At 37.6% G+C, this 16,334-nt stretch overlaps 1 protein-coding gene across 1 annotated transcript in view; it reads right to left on the bottom strand.

The window, feature by feature from the left end:
* NUP98 (nucleoporin 98 and 96 precursor) overlaps positions 1–16,334 on the bottom strand; it is a 98,471-nt gene that overhangs the window by 11,172 nt on the left and 70,965 nt on the right. The window contains exons 19-27 of the mRNA XM_007463033.1: positions 15,628–15,805; positions 14,650–14,814; positions 8,826–9,008; positions 7,946–8,102; positions 6,040–6,469; positions 4,459–4,688; positions 2,853–3,119; positions 1,662–1,819; positions 728–871 (exon numbers count right to left, since the gene is read on the bottom strand). Of these exons, the coding sequence (XP_007463095.1) occupies positions 728–871; positions 1,662–1,819; positions 2,853–3,119; positions 4,459–4,688; positions 6,040–6,469; positions 7,946–8,102; positions 8,826–9,008; positions 14,650–14,814; positions 15,628–15,805 (1,912 nt within the window). The remainder of the gene's footprint in view (positions 1–727; positions 872–1,661; positions 1,820–2,852; positions 3,120–4,458; positions 4,689–6,039; positions 6,470–7,945; positions 8,103–8,825; positions 9,009–14,649; positions 14,815–15,627; positions 15,806–16,334) is intronic.

The following is a 16,334-nucleotide window of genomic DNA, read 5'->3' on the forward strand; positions in this document are numbered from 1 at the left end:
AAAAAAAAAAAAAAAAAAAAAAAAAAAAAAAAAAAAAAAAAAAAAAGAATGGTGTGACATCCTCTAAAGGAGTGTTTCAAGGATTTTAAACTTATTTTGATCAGTGACATATTCCACCTGCCTTCAATGGACTGGCAAAGACCTCAGACAGCTCTAACCCCACCACCTTTCTTGCCACAATTCTTATTACACTCAATTTTTTTTAGTGTTCTCTTTTTCCTGACAAATATTGATAATTCTGGCAAATGATATCAAAGACAATAAAAATGAACAGTAAGAGAAGAACCAAATAATGGCATTAAAAACATTAATAATCCTTTAACCTCCAAATGGACAAGGAATATGAAATATAGTGATATTTAGAGGCAAATTTCAGACCTGCTAATTTGGGGCTATACTAAACACGAGGTCAGGCTGTACTCAGGGAATTCCTGAAGGAATAAGACAGCATTAGGAATGAAGAAAAACCCTCCAACGTTGAGGCAGGAAAACAGCAGTAAGAACATAAATTGTGGAAACTCATCGTATTAAACAAAATAGAAGCAGAAACTTGAAGAAGTTTCCCATCAGATTTCCTGTGTCCATTTCAATTCTATGGTATTTTTCAAAAAGCAGTTAGGAAAAAGTATTATGAAATGTGATTTGATGGTTTTTTCTCTGTAGTACTTTTCTGGCAAAAACAGAAATCCTACCAGGACTCTTGCTTGGCTATACTGGATACATATACCTGAAATGCTTCTTCATACATGCTGAGTGCCTTGGAAATGGAGGCTGTTGGTGGGAGCAAATACCAAAGATGGACAGCCAGGGACCGTTTCCAATCCAACTGTGAGCACACATTGATTTGCTTCTGCTCTGAGAGCTGCCATACCTACAGGAGACAAAATCACCATCACAGCTCTAAATTATACATTACCTTGTTACTGGCCAGGTCTGCATGTTGCTCACTTATTCAAGTTGATTCTAAATGATTTAAATAGCACTGTTAATGATCCAGATATAAAATACAGTCCCTTGGTGGCAGGTGATAGGGTGGACTTAGACAGTAAGTGCTGAGAAGAGGTGAGAAGCACTCATTGCCCCACAGCTGCCAACTTTAAGATGTGAATAAATTCTGATCAGTGATTTCATTTTTGGAAATTGACTTTAAGATGGCAAGCAAAATGGAGAGGCAGCAAGAAAACTGGCTTAAAGTAATTATGATACATCATTCATAAAATGGAAGAGAAGTGGCTATTAAAAAAAGAGAGGCCACACAACATGAAAAATGATCATATTTAGTAAGTTAAAAAAAGGTTGCAGAACTGCTACATATAATTCATTTTATTTGAATATATAACAAGTGTAAATATACACACATATATGTCAAAATAGACTTAAAATATGTGTAGAAAGACAGACAATGAATTATGTTGTTTATCACTATGATATGGGATATGGTGAATTTTAACATTTTAATTTCTATATAACCAGTATTTCTTCCCCACAATGTACATGTTGTACGTTTAAAATTTGAAAGTATTTCTGCTGAAAGTTAAATACAAGTTGCTTAGTTATATGTAATAGTGTACAATTTACAAAGACAGCTCTTTGCCTTAACCTCAAGCAATCCTGAATCTATGAGAAAATTTATGTAAGTTTATGAGAAAAGAGGAAAATACCGGTTTTCCAGCCAAGAGGGCAAAGATACGCAGTCTCTCCTCCTGGATGAAACAGTCAGCCTGGAGCTGATGCCAATCTACCAGCTGCATAGTAAGCAGCTCCCGGACCGACTGGCTGCCAACCAACTGGGATAAAAGAAGGGCAAGACGATGATCACCTACAAGAGAAACAGTTCTCCGGTGACACTGAGAATTTACAGACTTGGGAAAACACTTGGGGGCATTATTTTATTTCTTCTGGCCCTCAAGAAACACCTCTGACTGCTCTCTGCAGTAGTGCTAAAATACTGATCAAGAACTTAACGTTTTTGGCTTGGGTAGAAAAATCTTCAAAGTATTTTAGCTTAAACTAATTACATATAGATTATATAGTACACAGAGTTCAGTGTCAGATCTACTATTATTTCTGTGACCCTACACAAGGCACCTCATCTGTAAAATGGAGGGAAGTATCATTTGATTCAAAGGTCTATAGTGAAAACTGAGATGACATAATTGTAAACATGCCCAACTAGCAGGTACTATATAATGACACTGAGAAATGGCAAACTCAAACCTAGAGGAAAAACAAATGTATGATATAAAGAAAATGGTTGAGTCTTTCACTCTCTAGAGTCCAGTATCTCTTTTAATAAAAAATTTTAAGTACAAAGGCTTGAGGCAATAAAAAAATTCTAGGGACTTGCCTGGTGGCACAGTGGTTAAGAATCGGCCTGTCAATGCAGGGGACATGGGTTCAAGCTCTGGTCCGGGAAGATCCCACATGCCGCGGAGCAACTAAGCCCGCGCACCTCAACTACTCAGCCTGCGCTCTAGAGCCCGCGAGTCTCAACTACTGAAGCCCGCGTGCTTAGAGCCCATGCTCCACGATGAGAAGCCACTGTAATAAGAAGCCTGTGCACCGCAACGAAGAGTAGCCCCCGCTCACAGCAAATAGAGAAAGCCCACGCGCAGCAACGAAGACCCAACACAGCCAAAAAATAAATAGATAGATAAATAAAATTTAAAGTTTAAGGTTATAAAAGGAAAACTGGAAGACAGAGTCCCTACCTATTCTGGAGGAACCGGCGATCTCCCTGGGAAGTTTATACTTAACATTCGGGTTAGAAGACAAGGGCAAACGCGCGATTAAGGGGTAGGGACAGTGAGTAGGAAGTAGGCAGGGGTGCAGAGAAGGACGGTATGCCCTACCTGACTGCTGGGCCAGGGAGCAGGCCTCACTGATCCTCTTGCCTGTGAGGTAGCTGAAGACAGCCTCCACAGGGTTGTCTTTTCGGGTTAAGGAGACTTCCTCCTCAATTTGAGGTGCAGCTGTATGGGACAGCCAGCGAGAGAAAGCTCTTCTTCGCTCCAGAATCTGAATGTATTCAGTGGGCTCATCCAGCTGGCTGTCAAGCTCCTTCAGGTGGCCCCATAGAGCTTCACATAATGTCCATGTTAGGCTCCAGTGCTTCACAACTAAGGAAGGGACAGGAAAATAATGCAATGACATGAAGCCATACAATAACTACAGAGAGGGGATCACTTCAATGTGGCATTAAAAATACATAAATTAATAAATACCCCAAACAACAACTCAAGTTGATTTCCCTGAATCTGTCTCCACCTCACCTGTGTCTTACAAGCTCCAGAGGTGTGTGGTATGACTGCCTGCTCACTCCATGTATCCATAGTACTTACATAACAAATTTAACTCCAGGCTCCTTTAAACAGGTTCCTCTAGCCTAATTATGGCTACATATAGTCTCAAATGATAGAGAAAACTCCTCTAATTTGATCAAATTCTGTTCAAAAAATGCTTTAAGAAATACAAAGTGCTCTGAAAACTTGTGAGGGATTATTATCTGCTATAGGCACAGCCTAACATTTTAGTGAGCCTAAATGATACTGTTTAAAGCACTCAGGAGTAAACCAACTCTCATCTACACAATATAACTATACAATAGTTACCACCTTCATTTTACAGATGAAGAAACTGAGGTACAGATCATTAAGTGACTTGCTGAAGGTTACAGGCAAGACGTAACAGAGCCAGGATTCAAACTCAAGTAATCAGAGTCCAACTCTATACTCTTAACCACTAATGCTATATTGCCCCTCACAAAGGAAAACAGAAAGGAAGCACTGTTTACCACCTTAAGCTACTTACAAGTATATGCACTGGGAAGATGACTCACATATTTGAAGAGATAAGACAACTACAGCAAACCCAAAGAAACGAACATAAACAATTCCCAAAACGTGTGGTATGGAACATTCTAATAGTCCCCATTTTTCAGTAAAAGTGACGTGAAATGTTGTGTGAAACATGTAATTTTTCTACTTGAAATAGTAAGTGCCCAAATTAGAAAAGCCCTTTATGGAAGTACTGGTTCAGAAAAACACGATCAGAATCATTATAGAGAGGTAATAGTGAGAGAAGTCAGGAAGGGAAGTTATAACCACCAAAGTTGTTGGGAAGAACAAGTGGGACTTGAGTTGGACATGGAAGAATGGGTAGGACTTAGGTAGGATCTCTCTCCCCCTATGTTCTCCGGGTGAGGTAAGGGATCTAATTTTATAAACCCACGGGATGGGACTGGCTACAGTTCCTTTGAACAGGGGCATAAGAGTAATGATAAACAATGATGTGATTTCTTCCTGCTTGAGATTTTGCTTATCCCAACTCAACTACAGATAAGTGCAAGCTCAGGCATCCACCACTACATTGGCACGAGGAAACTGTGTCCTCCTATGAACATATGCTCCTACTCCTGTTCCTGGGGCATCAAGGGTTAGAAGTATAGTCCAAACTCACTTTGTGGTTCCAGTAAGTCTCCTGATGCTTCCTTAACCCAATCTGCATAGTCATGAATGATAGCAACTCCCGGATTGGGGACAATGAGAGGACACAGCTCATCCACATGGACAGTGCTATGTTTTAATTTAAGCTCCAGAGATGTCTGGTATAATTGCAGGTCTTCATCCAGCTTCTTTTGCCTCAAACTGAGTTTTTCCAAATGAACTTTGAATGGAGACTCAGTTAGGCTACAAGAGAAAATAACAAATAAGACAGAAAGGACAGATGGTAGAATTTTCCTACAATGAAACCTTTGTTTCTTTTTATAATTACAAAATAGGACACAAAACATTCCACTTTGATTTTAAAGAAAAGTTGTTTCTTAATATCAAACTATAATGAACTTATTTGATATATATTGAGCAAATTACCTGACCCATGCATTCAGAATCCCAAAGCTTAAAAAAAACAAACAACAATCCCAAACCTTCTTAGGCCAGATTATAATAGGCATGGGAGTCAGTACAATTAGATCTGGAAATGGCTCTGCATGTATATGGATACTATGAAATCCAATAGTCAAAAGCTACTGTGGGACACCCGTTTCTCAAACCACACTTAACTCATTAAGTTATGAGTTATCAGTATCAAAAGTCATGAGGCTAAGCTTACAGATACTAAAGAACTGACTCTCAATTAAGATGAGCATACAGTTGAGCAGCCTTGATCCAATTTTTAAGACTGACATTAACAATCTCTAAAATATCATGACATCATGATAACCTGGGTTTAGGATCAATATTCCTAATTGTGAGGTACAAGAGATGCTGTTGATTTTTTATTTCTTCAAAATCAACTTTAAAAACTAATAATAACAGGTGATCACAGTCACTTAATCTGTAGTAAAGATAGCACAGTTTGTTACAATTATGAGAAGTAAATAGAAAAATGTTACAAATTTTACAAAAAACTATGCATACTACGTAATGACTACCAGAACACTATATATATATATATATATATATATATATATATATATAAAATCAGTACGGTAATATATAGTATATAAAGTATATACAGAACTATAACCATACATATGTAAATATTAATGGTGGGAACTCTGTAGAGATACATAACACGTATAATTATCAGATGTCATCTTATTTCCAAATACTTGTGTATGGATTATCCACAGTTCATACATTTACCTTATTAAGTCTAAGATACAGGGAATGTGCTTTAATTGAGAATATACCTTACTTATGAAGAAATTACCAATATCTAAGTGAGAAAATAGAAAAATGACTAATGCAATAAAAAGGATGAAAACTCAAGGAATGCTGCAGCATTAGGTTTGAGTCTGTTACTTTTTCAACTAAAGTTTAACCATTAGATAACTATTCTATACTCTTCATACCTTGACGGTACAAATGGAGCTATTAATCATTTTAGCTTTTAATTATACAAATAAAATTGTGCTAAGAATATATCTAGAAAGATCACAAAGCAGGGCCCTGAACATGGGTCTTCTGGTGATGAAAAGCTTTTTCTCACCTACCATGTTGCCCTTCTTAAAAAGCATAAGAATATGTGACTCACGATTTAACAGCTACTGGATTAGGCAGGAATCCATATTCCATAGAATCAGCAATCTGATGATTTTCCAGTTCCTGAGGGCCACTCAGCTGTTCTCCACTATTAGCAAGAGTCCAGTTAGGGCCCCAACCAACCCGAAATGAGCGTCCCATAAATAGGGCCAGGTCCATCAGGAGTTTCCCCTTTCCATAGGTGACAGACTTTTCAAGAGGGACTAGGCCTGGTTGTCTGCGTGTACCCACTGTTTTCAACTGAACCTCAGGGGCTGGGCTGGGCACCGTAAACACAGAGGTCAGGGGTGGAGGGACAGACCAAGGGGATGTGGATGGAATATTCATCAATGACGATGTTCTGGGAGTGCGACACTCTTGTAAAGAGGCACTTGGTGAAAGAAAAGTTCCACTTGCAAATTTTGATTGTAGTAACCCACCTACTAAAATAAGGGAAAAAAAAAAGACTATTAGAAAATAGTCTATTGATTCTTGAACAACAACAACCATCAAGTCTGAAATTATAGTTTTATTAAGCTACTTAAATCACAAAGATGACCAGGAGTAGCTTATATCAGACTCTACAGAAATTCCTCTTTCACACAGGAAATCAAGGCAGGAATTCTAATGATGATGATGTCACCAACAATAACAACATCAATAACACTACTACTACTACTACTACTACTACTACTACTACTACTACTACTACTATTTAAAAAAACTATCTAGCACTTATCTGCAGCAGACTCTATATAAGCCATTTATATACACTGTTTCATTTCATCCTTCAATAACTTTAAATGAAGAACATTACAGTCCTCACTTTATAAATGGGGAAACTGGGCTCAGTTAAGTGACTTGTCCAAATCCACAAAGCTACTAAGTGGCAGGACTAAGAGATAAACCCAGCTAAGTCTGACACCAATGCTCATGCCCTTATCAGAATGCCAAACGTAACCTTTCTTAGTCAATATAAAAAGTTGGTAAGATCAAAAGTCAAATTCATACCACTACAGTGCTCAATGTCAGACTTAAGAAAACAGAAACCTATCTGTGATTGCATATATGCCTTTCAGAAGGATAGTTCTTGTTATTTCTGCCTGTTTTCCAATTTTATGTATTTCCTGTCTAAAGCAAGGACTTAGTTACTGAAGTATGAGATTTTCATGTAGTGTTCATTATGGAAAAGCTTGCTATAAATGTTTAACTGATGCTTTATTAAAGTATTTTTAAAAAGGAAAGTTAACTAGGGTACTCAAAAGAATTGAAAAATAAACATTTAGTTTTTAAGGCAATATAACAAATCTCTTCCTGGTAGTTCCTCTGGCTTTCAAACTGTTTTGAAATTACACCTGCTGACCGCCTTTGTTGATATCAATCCTCTACCTCCAATCCCACATAGTTACAAGCCCACTAGAAGAGATAAGAAAAGCTCTAAAATGTACAGGTAACTGCTGTCCTGCGAATTTGGGAAGGTTTAGGGAAAGGTAGAAATCTGAAAAGTTTTGCACATTATAAGAAGCAACATTTGCCCCTAGAAAGCAATAAGGATAGTGTTAGAACTGCACAAAAAGAGTACAGAGCAAGACAACTTGCTGATTCCTCTAAGGTATGATAAAAATTAGGAAATCTGAGTTTACTATCTAACCCACATTCATAAGCAAATAAAAACATGCCCCCCAACAAAACAAATGCTTTTTTTCTCCAGATAACTTCTGCATCTGCACCAATGACCATGTTTTTTAAAAACTGGCCCCACCTAACATGTACATTTATAAGAGTACATTTCTGCTTGACATCATTATGTCATATGCCTTTAGGGAGTTATTTGCTAGAGAAGTCAACTCAGCTTAGAAGAAGTTATGTGAAAAGCCAGACTTTACAACTTTCTTGCAAAAGAGCATCTTTTACAGTACCTAATGAACGGGATTTTGATGAGTGAGTTGCTGAAATGGGGAGCCTGGGAGAACAGATTTCTTGAGATGTATCTGCTTTAGAAGGAAGGCGACTGAAGCGTTGATCCAGGACCATATCTACATCTTCTTCATCAGCAAGCAATGATGCTTTCATGATCTAAAAAGGCAATATCTATAGAATGAATGTGCTCCCCAAAATCCAAAGGCCATAAAAGGAAAATGCAGTTTACAACGACCGATTTTTTAAAAAGCTCTGTCTCAGGCTGTGTCCAGAGCTAGTATAATATTTGTGTGACTGACTCTGTTCCACTGTATGTGCTTGAAGGACAGAACTTATATAAAACTCCTCTGCTTTGTATATACAGTCTCACCAGAGGCTGGCACACAGCAGTTGGTCACATGTCTGCTGAATGAATTAATTTCAAAGTCAAATATAAGTCAAAGGCTAAACTCATAATATGACAAAAGGCACAGGCAGGGGGAAGTTGAGACAGAGCTTAAAGAAACTTGTAACTACAATTTTAAAAAAAGAAAAAATAAACAAATGAACAAACAAAACTCCTGTGGAGCACTTTCCAGAGCTTCAAAACTTCTCTGTAAAGTAAATGAAATTAATATTTTATAGTGCTCACGTTAAATGACTTGCCTAAAGTCACACAGTAAACTGGGGTTAGAATCCAGGTCTTCTGAATCTCACTATAGCCTTCCTCCCACGAATGGGAAAATGATGCCTAAACATGGGCCATATTCCTGGTTTTTCTCATTCCAGCGACCACTCAACGCTCTTAAGTGATTAATGAAAGAAAAAGCCTGATGTTATGAAAGGAAGATAAATATTAGTTTGGATTCCTGTTGTAGTAAGGGTGGGTTAGGACTTCACCTGTAAGACATGTGGATTAATTCCCAGTGAAGACGCAATGTGTGTTGAGGCAGACACAGGTTCCTGATCCTCAGGCACGCTCTCTTCTAACATGGAATCCAAAACTGGCTCCTGGGTGATATCTATCATGTCACTGTCCAGTTCCACAACCCTCCCTAACTGCTCCACCTCTGGGCTCTGGCTCTGTAGACAGCAGAAAGATCAGGGAAGCAGCATTAAATGACACCAAATAGACCCAAAGCTTCTAGACCGTATTTACTTTATTCAAAATATGATACAACAATATTAGATTCTGCTCATTCCATCATAATGTGAGGTAGCATATTTGCTAAAGAGGATTTAAAAATTACCCCAAAATTCCTCTATTAGTACTTGGGGTCCAAATGAGGATTCATGGAATCACCCTTTTGTAATATTATGGTCTGGAGCCTGGAACCTAAGCCAGCACCCATACTGAACATATGGTCTTCTTGAGACAAAGATTATGCCTTACTTGATTTAGTTAGCAACTATAATTTTCTGATTTACACGGGGTTACCCTGCCCTCACATTGCCTTGCAGTCAGAAGCCATTGGGAAAAGAGAATAAAAGATACAAATATCAAAGTCTCCAGTAACTCTGCATTTTCTTAAAGAAAACATTTAGACATAAGTTTCTAGTTATCAAAAACACAATTTTGGGCCTGGAATTTATCTTTCAGGAGACTGAATCCTAAGGTTAGCTGGGCTCTACCTGTGCAGTATCATATCAGATGACAAAACGTGTACTCTAATTTCCCAAAAGAAAAAACAAAGTTCTATTAGGAACAATTTTTATCTGGGAATAATTCGTTTACGTTTAAATGTGTCAAGAGTTAGATTTACATTTATTAAGCAGTTTTAAAGATATAGCCATGATTAACAGTCTATGGTTTGAAAAGGTAAACATTCATAAAGCTGAAACACACTGTAAAATTGGCTCAGTGCAAATTCATTAAATATGTCCTAAACTTGCATATGACCTGATTAAAATGTTAACAAGGGGCTAAGCCAATTTATGAAACATTCTCAAATCTAAAAGTTCTTCCAATTAGTTTTCTTCCATTATCTCATCTGTAGCTTACTAACCTTCCACAATTTTTGGCTTATCTTTCATGAGTGGCCTATTTCATGCTAAACTTCAAATGGATGCTATTGTACAATAGGTGGTTAAAAAAAAAAGTTTCTGATTTCTTTGAACCAAGAAATAACCATTAGCATAACTTTTTAAACTTTAAACTTTATTTTCAATGGTATATTATCTATTACTCCCCTGAATTCCTTTAACAAATATCCTTACTAAAAGAATGACTATTTCCACCTATAACTGTAGAAAAGTTGAGGTGTTGGAAACATGGTGAATTGCCACTTAAGTTGTGAACAATCCCCAAGGACTGCTCTAACAAACTGGAGGCTAGATAATGGTTAAAAGACAAAATGATACTATTTTTTACCTACTGGGGAGGCTATAGGCAGGTCTAACTACTTTTACGTTGTAAAATTCTGGAAAAAAAATTAAAAGCTGCCCTGGTGATGATCCTCCCATTATAATTACATGAATCATGGGAACACTCCAATGCCCTCTGGTCTGTTAACTTTTAACCAATTCACTTTTAGGAATAGTTCTGAAATTCCCCATCCTCTGTCAACCTGTCAGGATATCCTCTTCTGCTGGGCTCCCATAACACCTTGTCTATACCTATTTTATACACTATATCATGGTATAATTCCTTGTGTGTGTGTCTACACACACACACACACACACACACACACAATTTGACCCACCAGATTGTGAAGGCTTGAAAGTAGAGATTATAGCCTACTATTTTCTGTATCTAACACCAAGCACATTGTTAAATTCACCAAAACACTTTGTTATTTCTACTGGCTAATGCAGTGCCTGCCACGCAGTAGAAAAAGCTAATACCTATGAAAGATAAGGAGCGAGTATAGGTGCGAGGAAAGGAAGGAGGAGGAGGGTTTCAATTTACTATACTATTCAACAAAGGAATAACAGTAACAGCAACAGATGCTCACTTAGAACACTTTTAGGCAGTGGCAGGATTTCATCAAGTAACTAGATTAGAGGCCTAAGGGACTCAGCCTATCTTTAAGAAAGCTAAGGATCAAGTTTTATTTGTTTCATCCTCATGCACAGACTTCAAAGCTACTGTCATCTAATAAGTGGACAGGGGGAAGTGAATTTGAAACTATGAGGACCTGGTAAACTCCTAGAAACCCCATGTGTGAATTTCATTTAAGTATATCTAAGTAATTTCAACAAACTACCCCAACAGATGTTATTTTCAGAGAAATCTTGGGAGATCAGGTGCTTCCTCAAAACCAGTACTAGGAAGAAAAGTAGACAAAAAAAAAAAATTGGTGACACAGAAGGACCTGAGTAAGGAAAGAAGGGGGTAAAAAAAAAAAGAAGCCCATCAAATACTAAGTAAACAGACAAGATCTACAAAATGACTCTCTTTAGATATATGAAGGGTGATGTTTCACAACTGTAACCTTTAATGTTTTTAGAAACCTCCACTCTCCAGCTCAAAAGAATCTTCCTCATGTAAAGGATACCCTAAAGATACAGCATCTCTTAATCCAATAGATAAAGTAATGCAATGAAGTTAAATCAAGATACCCTTATTCAACAAAGGGTAAATATCCAATCCAAGGTCAAATCCATGTTTAAATAATTCATATTGTTCTCCCACCCAAATAGCCTAATCCAGTATATAAGTACTACTATTGCTTGCCTCCAACTCGTTTTCTAACAGCAAAGAACGTTTCATATTCATTTTGCTGGAAAATCAGCCCTGTCAACAATACTGTGCTCAAGAGCAATCCCATGTCAGGGTTACAAGGGCCCATGAAAGTGTGCATGTTTCTACACATACATTCACGGATATTACTGCAGGAGGCATAGGATTCAATAACATGAATATCTGAAAAAGGCTTGTGGCTATAGACTTATTTTATATATAATATGTATAAGTTACATAAAATATAAATTAAAATATATATTGATTCACTGGCTAAATTTAGATACCTGCCACTTTATTTTTTAAAACAAGTAAACACAAGATAAATTGGAATTTTCTTCTAAATTCTAATCACTTTTTCCTTTAAAAAACTTAAAGTTATTTGAATGTACTCACCGAGTAAACAATGCTAAGCTTCTGAGCAAGTCAACTGGTGTGTCTTGATGGCAATGAACACAAGTTACATTTCAGTATAAGGCTTAGGAAAAAGCTACATGTCTCTCTACCTCACTGCTAAAGATCTGAAGCCTTTTGACAGTTTCAAAACGAGGCTACATATCTCAATCACCTGGGGGAAAGCATTTAAAATATAAATATGCCTGAGCCCCAATGCCAGATACATGGGCTCTCCAAGATATTGATGCAGTTGGCTGAAAATTGGGTCTTAGATCAGCATTTTTGAATAAATGTTCTAACTACCAAACAAATGTTTCTGCAACTGCCCTAACTCACCTGTGATGAAGGGTTTTCTGCCAACATTTTCTCTAACTTAAAAGGCATAGAGAGGGAGTTCCCTGGTGGCCTAGTGGTTAGGATTTGGTGCTTGCACTGCTGTGGCCAGGGTTCAATCCCTGGTCGGGGAACTGTGATCCCACAAGCCATGCAGCGCAGCCAAAAAAAAAGGCATAGAGGAGAAGATTACATAAAAATATAGTTACCTTTCTGTTTTCTGGTTGCTTAGATTCACTTGCTTTTTTAGGAGCAAAGCAAGGTTTAAGAACGAACTGCAAAGACAGGACTGAGGCTATTATACAAAAGATAGTAGAATAAATGTAACCATTAAACAAAACTATATAACTTCCTAATGCCTTAAGGACAACCCCCGCCCCCCGCCCCCCACTAAAGTCAGAGAACCTGAGATTGTGTACAGCGGGGGAAAGAAAGCTACAGCAGACTGAAGGAACACCGTATCACGGAAATCAACCCCTCCAGGGAGCCAGGTGACAATGTGAAGACAGTCAACTTGACACTGGGATGAGAAGACTGTGCTGTTTCCAGTTTATTCAAATGGCTCAAGTATTTTCCTCATGCCAAGTAAAATGTAGGTCCTGCTGCTAATAACTCAAAAAACTGTGCAACCACTGGCATTTCCCCTAACCTCACTTAGGTCACTGGGCATTACAAAGAGTTCTCCAAAGTCCCCTGTTATTGTTCTAACACATTAGCCTAAATATCTAAACAAGTCTACCCATTTCTCCTTTCTGCATCCAAAAGGTCAAAGACCACCCACTTCCTCAATCAAAGGAGATATCTGGATAAGATTCACTATGTTCTCTTTGCCCATCTTGATCCTTACCACCTCTCCTTTTCCTAGAACCTTCTCCTGAAATTTTCTGGTACTCAGTTTTTCAAAAGAACTCTCTCATCTACTGTAGTGCCATCACAGGAATTTATTGTTATCTCTTACTATTTGCATTCTGGAAATTAAAGAGCCTAAAAACCACTGATGGTCAACATTACATAAATTTGCTCTGTCCACAAGATGAAGCTTTTCTTTTTCAGCTGTATATTTAAGGAGCCTACATATTACTTTTATTGGCAGAAAAGAAGGCTATCTGACTCTTATCCAAAGAAATACATATACAGTATACTACAAGACTGGAAAGAGAGATTATACAAAGCATATGATTCAGACAAAATGAATGTGGGTAACTGGAAAACCAAGTCCATTTACAGCATTTCTTTAGTTCAGAAGAGATGTATTCTAAATAGAGGGGTATTCTAAAGGCTAAAATTATAAACATAAAAGTCAACATATTTCCCACTTCCCACTTGTATCATAGCTTCCCCCTCCCCCTGTAAGCGCAAACGTCAACATATATACACAAAAGTCTCCAAAGTGCCTCCCAAGAAATTATTTAATCAATCATAAAAATCACACATTTCAGCAGCCGTAAGAATTGTAGCATGGAAAATTCCAAAGGTCCTGCTTTTAGCAGCTGAGAGGTAGAGGATGCTTTACAAAGACATTTTATATCAAGTTCTCTTCTTTGAGATGAGTATGGCAGCACAGAAAAAAATTGTTATAACCTGACTGAATATAAACAACATCCAAATGAAAGTAAAACTCCCTTATGATTTGGCAAAGAAACTACCTGATATTTAAATTACAATCCTTTCCTTACAAGGACAAAAGGTTTATACTGGCTTAACAATCCTGAAAGATTGTGTTACAGGTAACTGCAATAAATGATGTAGCCCCTACTCTCCCCAAGCCAACAATTCATTTGTATTCTAAAGCTTTATGTATTTTCATAAAGATTATGTATTGTCAAAATACAAATATCAAGAGATTACCTGAAGTATAAGCAAACAACTTGAGAAAAATGGAGTTAAAAACCCTTGCAGAAAGCTAACCTGAACTTTTAAAAACACCATGGAGGTAAAGAATAAGATTAAACTGCAGGTAGTCAACAGAAGTCGGGTTTACTCTGCATCAACCCACACAAGCAAAATACTATCTTAAGTTGATCACTGAGCAGAGAATTCAGCAAGTCCAAATGAAGAGAGAGGGAGGTGTTTAAGAATGACAATCTGTAGAAGGAATGATCCAAACAAGCAAGAGAATTCTTTGAATCTCTCAGGTAAACAACAGATGCCAGTACCACCTCATGCCCTCCCTTGTAATTGTCTTAACATGATTGCCAATACATTTGTACTCTTCAAAGTTCCGGGGTCATAAAACAGCTTTGTACTAGGTGAATGACTTGCTTTCAACGTCTGTATCATGGACTCCATTCAAATTCATTGTCCCGTCTCTACCTGGGGCGGAGGTGCTGGTTTGCCATTAAGAGCCATCTGGAATGGGGTGGCCTGGCCTGCAGGAGGTAAAGGGGCAGTCTTCAACTTCTTTGTACTAGTTTTGGATGGCCGTTCCTCCTCCTCTTCATCAGAATCCTGAAGGCCATACTTAGAAAAATGAGAGACCTAAGGAAGAGAAAAATCCAACAAAATCACTTTTAACACTGTTATATTCAGAAGGGCTTCCATTATACATGCCCTTGCAATCTTACAGAATTAGCTTCAAAAAAAAAAAAAAAAAGATAAAAATATTTAAAGCACAATGAAATGTCACGTATCATAGTTTACTGCTTTTTTTCTACGATTTAGATAATGTTTGGTGCGTGTACTAGTTGCTCATATAATTACTAATTTGCTATATTAATACAGGAAACCAAATCCAGAAGAGTCATTACTATTTTCGGTATATATGTATATATTGTGTGCGTGTGCGTGCGCGTGTGTGTGTACTGCCTAGTTGTTCCCTACCTACACAAGGGCCTTTGACAAGCTAAATAATCCAACTGGTCTAGAAGAGAAAGAATCCACTGGACTAAACTATTAAGGAAGGGAGGAAGTCAACCTCTACATACCCAGAAATCTTTAAAAGAATAAAAATTATTTAGGAAGACGTGATCTATCAAGAAGACAAAAAATTCTGCCTGATGTCCCCAATGATGTCACAAATTAGAAAAACACACCACAGAAGTATATCTAAATGGTCATAAGATGGGGTGCAGAACTTGAATCATGTGCTCAAAAAGTTTATAATAGCTCCTTACTGCTCTGGGGTTTAATGAGATGTGTAATTTGAAGCAAATTATGATGTATCTCTATATCTATTTCCTAATTTGTAGAAATAGAATTTAAAAAAGGATCTCTTCTAACACAGTTTATAACTACAGTTTGTAAGAACTAGGTTAAATAAATATACCTTAAAAAAAAAAAAAAAGACTATACCTTAAATACCCAAGAACCAGTTTCAGGACGGTACTCTTTGAACTGAGCTCCCTGTTTTCTTGAAACTGCTTCCAATCTTCCCTCATAGTTGATATCAGCAAGTCGATCTGGGCTCTTTATTAAACAACGAGATGTTTTATCTGTTGGCCAAACTCCATCCAATGTAACTTCAGCCTTCCTGTAATGTACAATCAAGTAAAGTGTAAATGTTTCATATTTATGACCAGAAAGCCAAGTAACACATATATACACAGCAAATAAAGGTACCTGTTTTACTGTGGAGTTATTCTGCAGGTGTTTCATAAACTTGTGTCTTGCCTCCTAAGGTAGATGGGCTTAAGAGTAAGGAACTACCCCCACATCAACTAGCTAAATATCTGGTCCAAGGGTGTCAAACCCCACTTACTTCAAACTACCATGGTACATCAATTATTTCCAATCCGATTTTTTTTTTTTTTAGTAAATTTATTTATTTATTTTGGGCTGCACTGGGTCTTCATTGCTGCGTGCGGGCTTTCCTCTAGTTGTGGCGAGCAGTGGCTACTCTTCGTTGTGGTGCGTGGGCTTCTCATTGTGGTGGCTTCTCTTGTTGCAGAGCATGGGCTCTAGACATGCGGGCTTCAGTAGTTGTGGCTCACGGGCTCTGGAGTGCAGGCTCAGTAGTTGCGGCGCATGGGCTTAGCTGCTCCACAGCATGTGGGATCTTC

Source organism: Lipotes vexillifer, unplaced genomic scaffold (genome assembly GCF_000442215.2).
Source record: "Lipotes vexillifer unplaced genomic scaffold, Lipotes_vexillifer_v1.1 scaffold557, whole genome shotgun sequence".
Taxonomy (NCBI): Eukaryota; Metazoa; Chordata; class Mammalia; order Artiodactyla; family Lipotidae; genus Lipotes; species Lipotes vexillifer.